Source organism: Orycteropus afer, unplaced genomic scaffold, assembly GCF_000298275.1.
Source record: "Orycteropus afer afer isolate SDZICR_OR568_19922 unplaced genomic scaffold, OryAfe1.0 scaffold00085, whole genome shotgun sequence".
Classification (NCBI taxonomy): Eukaryota; Metazoa; Chordata; class Mammalia; order Tubulidentata; family Orycteropodidae; genus Orycteropus; species Orycteropus afer.
In genome coordinates this window covers 3,502,665-3,509,947 of record NW_006921672.1, presented here as the reverse complement: position 1 = coordinate 3,509,947, position 7,283 = coordinate 3,502,665, and the positions used below count along the sequence as shown (strand labels likewise).

At 50.0% G+C, this 7,283-nt stretch overlaps 1 protein-coding gene across 1 annotated transcript in view; it reads left to right on the top strand.

The window, feature by feature from the left end:
* ABCC3 (ATP binding cassette subfamily C member 3) overlaps positions 1-6,050 on the top strand; it is a 41,571-nt gene extending 35,521 nt beyond the window's left edge. The window contains exons 30-31 of the mRNA XM_042781097.1: positions 2,962-3,156; positions 5,942-6,050. Coding sequence (XP_042637031.1) covers positions 2,962-3,156; positions 5,942-6,050 — 304 coding nt within the window. The remainder of the gene's footprint in view (positions 1-2,961; positions 3,157-5,941) is intronic.
* Positions 6,051-7,283: the final 1,233 nt, after the last annotated feature.

Here is a 7,283-nt window from a genome sequence, read left to right as displayed (position 1 = left end):
CGTAGTGATACTGCCTCGGAAACCCAAGGAGGGGTCGCTATGAGTCGGGTTTGACTCGACGGCACATAACAACAACAACAACAACAAAACATAATATAAAGATAATATTTATATTATATTATCATAACTATATTATTATATATATATAATATTTAGCCCAATATTTTTAAATTATGGGAGCTCTGGTGACATAGTGCATAGCATTTGACTGCTAACCAGAAGGCTGGCAGTTCAAAACCACCAGCCACTCCTTGGAAGGAAGGCTGGGCAATCTACTTCTATAGAGATACTGCCTGGGAAACCCAAGAAGGGCTCGCTGTGAGTCAAATCGACTTGATGGCAGCGAGTCATCTAAAGTATGTTCATTTCAAGGAGCCCTGGTTTGACAGTGGTCAAATGCTTAGCTGTGGACTGAAAGGTAGGGGATTCGAACCCACCAGCCACTTCTTGGGAGAAAAATGTGACAGTCTGCTTCCATAACAACTTAGAGCCTTGGAAACCCTGTGGGGCCATTCTACTCTGTCGTATAAGGTCACTATGAGTCAGAATCAACTGGATGACAATGAGTTTATGCTCATTTCAACATGCAATCAGTATAGAAATTATTAGAGATATGTGGCATTCTTTAGGAGCTCTGGTGGCATAGTGGCTAAGACATTTGACTGCTAAGGCTGGCAGTTCAAACCCACCAGCCACTCAGAAGGAAGACTGGGCAATCTGCTTCTGTAAAGAGTTACCGCCTCGGAAACACAACCAGAGGGTTGCTGTTAGTTGGAACTGACTCAACGGCGGTGATTTTTTTTTTTGGTTGCATTCTTCTTTGGAATCATTCTTTGGAATCCAGTGTTTAGTTTATATTTGGAGCACATTTCAGTCCAGACTAGCCACCATTCAGGTGCCCAGTTGCCATCTGTGGCTCATGGCTATCAGTGGACAAAGCAATTATGGGGACATTGTGATGAAATGGGGAACACAGCCTGGTTATATGGTAGCTATTCTTCTTTTCATTATTCATTCTGTCTATGCCCCTGGAACCTCCCCAGACCTCAAAAAGCAAAAACAACCACAAACAAAATAACCCTTTACATCTTGGCACTTACCAGTGTTCAAGCCCCTTGGCCTCTACTGTCCCATTTAAACCTAACTACAGTCCTGTGGGGGAGCTCTGGAAGCGCAGTGCCTAAGGCACTTGACTGCTAATCAGAAGTCTGGAGGGTCAAAGGAAGGAAGATGGGGCAATCTACTTCCCTAGTGATACTGCCTCGGAAACCCAAGGAGGGGTCACTATGAGTCGGGTTCAACTCGACGGCACATAATAACAAACAACAACAACAATCCTGTGGGCCCAAAATAAGGCTCAGAGAGAAGAGGACAGTTGCCCACAGCTGCTCAGCTAGCAGAGAGGCACGGTAGGGTCTCAGGGAAGAGGGAGCTTTTGCCCCAAACCTTTCCTTCCTGTGTCTCAGCCACCTCCCTCATCCATGCAACTGGTGGGACTCCCCGCCACCCCAGGTAGCCCTTCAAGGCCAAATGTGCATATTGACTGGCTTTTGGTTACATAACCACATTTGGGGTGTCTGGTGGACAAGCATAGACTCTCCAGACCCCACACCCCATAGCTTTTTTCCCACCTAGTCTCCTATCCCTGCTTGCTACCAGCACCTCCCCTATCAGTGCTCCCCTAGAGCACTCCCCCATCACACACACACAACAGGATCAGAGACAGAAATTGTCTCCCCTCCTCCCTCACAGAGCTTGAAGCCACTTCAAGTATAACCAGTGTCCTGTGCCAATCTCACCATAAATCAACCCTGAATTCTATGTAGCAGCTCATTCTGATGCCAAAACCTTCATTAGTTGCGGGAATGGGCCAGAGAGCAAGCCTGGCCTTCGTTCCTGCGACAGTGACTCACCCCTTTGGAAAGGGCTGAGGTATTTGTCCTTGGGTGTGGGGCTGCAGCAGCCTCTGGGCTGGGGAACACAGTCTCGCTTTGTCCACTGGCTCTTGTTCCAAGATGGGAGGTTGAAGGTATGCGTCCTGGCCCTCCTCTCCCTCTCCAGTGACCAGACAGTCTCTGGATTCTCCCCTGCCGTACCACTTCTTTGGAAACAGCTCTGGCCTCTGTTTTCCATGGAGGTGGAAGATGACTGTCTGAATTCTAGGCACGGTGAGGTGATATGCAGGCACCCAGAAAGAGCCATTTAAGCTTGTCCATGTTGTTGTTAAGTGCCACTGAGTTAATTTCTACTCATAGCAACCAACCCCATTGGACAGAATGGAACTGCCCCATATGGATTTTTTAGCTGTTACCTTTGGGAGCTCTGGTGGCCTAGTGTCTGAGGCATTTGACTGCTAACCAGAAGGCTGGCTGTTCAAACGCACCAGCCACTCCTTGGAAGGAAGGCCGGACAATCTACTTCTGTAGAGATACTGCCTCGGAAACCTGAGGAGGGATAGCTGTTATCTTTACAGAAGCAAAATACCAGATTTTTCTTCCACAGAGCCACTAGGTGGGTTTGAACCTCCAACCTTTTGGTTAGTAGCCAATCACTTAATCATTTGTGCCACAAGGGCTCCTTAAATGCTTAAGGAGCTTAATGCATATTCTTACTAAGATGTAAATGATTGATAGGATGTAACAGAGGAACATGGCACTAATTGAAGAGCAAGGATGGGGGGGGCAAAGCAAACAAAATGGAGGCTTGAGGTGCCAAAAATAGACTGGGGAATTTCACGATGTCATAGAGCACTGGTTCTACCCCCAAAGGCCCTCACCACCGTTGTGGTATCCAGACCTCGACTATGGGGTCCAGGGAGGGCTGGGCTGTGGCAGACATGGGAGAGCTTACACAGAAAGCCATGGGCCATGGAGAAGGAGTAGAGACAGAAACAGGTTGGGGAGTAAGGCCTGGGGGCAGGTTGGGAGCTCCAGGCTACAGAAGCCTACCTTCCATTCCCAGCGTCGGCCAGCGGCAGCTTGTGTGCCTGGCCCGAGCCCTGCTCCGCAAGAGCCGCATCTTGGTTTTAGACGAGGCCACAGCTGCCATCGATCTGGAGACAGATGACCTCATCCAGGCCACCATTCGCACCCAGTTTGAAGCCTGCACCGTGCTGACCATCGCACACCGGCTCAACACCATCATGGACTACACCAGGTGGGGCTCGGGCCCCACGCAAGGAGGGACCTTGTGGGGTTGTCTGGGGCATGGGGAAAGAACAGGACAGATTGGGGTTATCTGGGCTGGGGAGACTTTGTGGAGTTGTCTATGGCATGGGGGACAGAGTGGGGTTTTCTGAGTTATGGATTAGAAGCAGAAGAAAGTGGAGTTACCTGGGCATGGGGGGAGCACAGTGATGTTTTAGGGGCACAGGAGACATTTTTGGGTTACCAGTGTGTGGGGAAGAAACACATTGGGGCTCTCCAGGCATTGTGAATCATGCCCAGGCCACCCCATCCCAACACTTCCTGAGTACCTGGTTAGAGTGACCCCCTCTATCATTTCATTTGTGACTCACTACCACCCTGTGAATAGGAGCCCTGGTGGCACAGTGGTTAAGAGCTCAGCTGCTAACCAAAAGATTGCCAGTTCAAACCCACCAGTTGCTATCTAGTTGATTCCACATGCCAAACCTATATGACAGAGTAAACTGCCCCACAGGGTTTCCAGGGTTATAAATCTTTAAGGAAGTAGACTGCCACATCTTTCTCTTGCGGAGCAGTTGATGGGTTCAAACTGTCAACCTTTCAGTTGTGGCTGAGCACTTAACTGTGCCACCAGGGCCTTGGAAACCCTATGGAACTAGTTGCTATGAGTCAGAATCAACGTGATGGCAATTTTCTTTTTTTTTTTTTTTAAACCAGCCAGTGAGATGGGTGTAATTATACTGTTTCCTAGATAAGAAAGCAGCTTGGGGAGGGTGGTTCACGATGCCTGGGTCCCTGCATTGGTGGGTGGGCCCCAGGGTGTGTTTGCTGGCAGCACCATCAGAAGCTGATGTCTGTAGAAAGCTCTTGGATCTGAAGTCAGAGGGCCTGAGACCCAGGCCCAGTTCTGTTGCCAAGTGCTGTGTGACCTTGGGCAACTCACAAAACCTTTTAAAGCCTGTTTCAAATAGAAATGATAACTCATCTCAGGGCTGTTCTAAGGAGTCCATGAAATTATGTAAAATGCAGGTGGTCCTGAGACATGTGGTCTCCTCCCCAGCCCCTCACCTGTCCCCTTACTATAGGACTCAAAGGATTAGGAAAGGGATCTTGCTCTCGGAATCTTTTGGCTGCCTTGGGGAGGCAGGCCACCCAGGCAAAATGACAAACTTGTGACCTGTTCCTTCACTTTGTCAAAAGTCAAGGAGTGGTGCTGGAAGCCGAGTGGGGAGCCTAGAGGGCTCAGAAACCTCAAGGAAATGGGCTGACGGGTTGGCCCTCTTAGATACATGAGGGGGACCCCTAAGGGAAGAGAAGCTGAGAGGCTTGAGCAAGTCTGTTGAAGGAGTATGGTAGGAATGCATCATTGGGCCTTCATTCATTCAGTAAACACCTGTAGAGAGAGAGAGCACCATGGGCAGGGCAAAGGGTCAGACCTTGTCTCTTTCTCAGCAGTGTCCCCATATGGCTAAGGGCCTTGGAAGCTAAGCTCACCACCCCCACATACACATATATTCCCATCCAGAACCCCAACACCGCTCTGGAGGAGAAGGGAGGCTGGGCAGGAAGCACTGGGCCCTGGGTCCAGGCCAAGGACAGGGCTGGAGCAGAGAGAATCTTTTCTTAGACCTAAATGAAAGTGGTTCACTCACAGAAGCCCAGATAGAGGGAGACTCAGATTGACCTCGGCAACTGGGTATTCATTCATCCTAGTGGGGCAGGCAGAAATGATCAAATTCATTAGAACCTGCAAGGAAGAAGCAGGGGTCCATGTATGTGTAGGCCAGGGAGGCTCTTGAGGAAGTCCAGTGCACCTGCTCCCCAGCGGATGAATAGGAGTTGGGGGTGGGAGCAGGGAGAGAGCTGAAATTTTCAGACAGCAGATGCAACACCTGCAGGGTCGTCCTGGGGCAGGAGGGCATGTGAACCTGGAGTGCAGAAGGCAAAGGGTACAGTGGAACCAAGATGAGGGGGAGAAGGGGACAGGCCCCCTATAGCAGTCTTTGAGACCATGGTAAAGCATTCAGTCCTAACCCTCAGAGCAGTGTTCTTATTGCCACTGAAGACTTTTCTGGGGAAGGAGGCAGGAGGTGGGGGGAGGTAGGCAGTCCCCTGGGCTCCAACTTGAGGAGGGGTTAGGCAGGGATGTCCACAGAAAGCTCCTTCCAGATTTCTGGGAGCCCAGGAAGGGGGAATCAGAGGGTCATCTCTCCAGGCTTGGGAGAGCTTTTCCCTTCCTGCCCCAACCTGTGGAGCCATTCTGGTTTGGCTGGTGGGAGTTTCTAATCGCAGACCTGACCATGGGGGGCAGGGATCCACCATCAGTGGCAGCCAGATTGGCAGCCGTAGTCCCAGATTCCAATGTCAGGCCTTGCTGCAGCCGGGTTTCCCACCGCGCCTTTGTAAGCTGACACAAAGAATATGGAAGTGCACAAAGCCCAGCGCACAGGCCTGTGGCTCCCTACGCACAGCCCACCCCAAGTCCTGTGACCCCAGAGAAGGGAAGGGCTCATTAGGGAAGCTTTTTGGAGCCCCGACTAGCAGAGATGAATAGGCACCTGTGTTTGATCCCAGAAACCGCCTCATTTGCCAGGAGAGCAAAGGGAGCATCTAAAATAACCAGCCTCGCAAGTGTGCACATGTGGCGTAGCAGCCGTGTTGGGTGGATAGACTGAAATGGGTGGGTTGGCATATCACTGCAGGATCCGTGCAGTCCCCAGAAGGGCAGGGCAGGGCTGGGCTGTGCAGCCAGGTCAAAGCTGATGGAGACCTGACCATTTCTCTTCTTTGTCTAGGGTCCTGGTCCTGGACAAAGGGACAATAGCTGAATTTGATTCTCCAGCCAACCTCATTGCAGCTAGAGGCATCTTCTACAGTATGGCCAAAGATGCTGGACTTGCCTAAAATAGATTCCTGAGATTTCCTCCTGGCCATCCCCTATTTTCACCAGGAAAATAAATGAAACCAAACATTGTCTGCAGAATGGATCTGATGGCAAATGCTGGAAGCAATTACATTTTGCCCCCGTACAGTGTCTTACAGTGTACCGGGAACTGTGCTAACTGCTTTAGATGAAGAAGGGAGGCCTGACGGGTGAATGCCATGCTGAGGTCCCAGCAAGTTGGAGGCAGAACCCCAACCAGTCTCCAGGTGTCCTGATTCCCAATCTCGTGTTATCCCCACAATGCATTGATTTTAATCATGTTACAGAATGACCTCCCTCCTTGCTATGTTTTCTTTGTCTTTCTTTCAGATTTTCTAAGGTTTTTTTTTTTTTTTTTAATAAAGCTTTTCCTCCTGGAACAGGAGACTGCCAGCCAAGGCCATCCCTAAGAACTGAGTGCAGTACTTGGGGGGGCTGGCCAGGATCCACTCAAAATGGAGCACTGATGAAATCAAGTGATGTAGCCTTTCTCTGCCTATGCACAAGGTTTGGGGTTAAGACCTTAGGGAGGCAGGGAGGAAGAGGGAGATGCGGAGGAGGTGGACTTTACCTACCTTTACCACCTACATGGCTGCAGCTATTTGAAAACTTTGGCCCTAAAAGCTTTTGGCTAGAAAGTGTCTTCACAACCAAAATTCACTGGGTTACTGCCAGTAGTTCTGCTTCACTGCACAGACAGCATCAAAAGGTGAGAAATAAAGCCCCTGAGATCCAACCCGAGGCCTCTAGGGACAACTGCTGTGAACACCTCCACGTTTGTCACCCTTCAGACCATTAAGCCAGTTTCTCCAGGGACTGAGAAATAAATACATGGTGCTTTATTTCCTTGCTCCTTTAGAAGTCTGTCTATATTTCCCCATAACCACTGCAGCCTTCCAGTCATTCACCTCAGCCCAGCCGAAGCGAGTATGCAAGCATGAGAAGCCCAGGGGCTGCCACCTGCCCTGACAGTCCCCAGCTGTTCAGGGAGATGTGCGGGGTTAAATTAAATGTGTCCTAGGTAGCCAACACAGAGTTCGTTTTCTGCAGGGCAGAGTCCACCTGGCACAAGCCTCCTTCGATTTGGAGTGATCTCTTCCCTTTGTTACCTTACTGTTTTCTGTTCTGTTTTTCATTTCCTGTACCTTTGATCCTTGATGTGATGTGACTTGTTGGTGGGTGGTTTTTTCCCTCCACCCTAAGTGGTTAGCAGT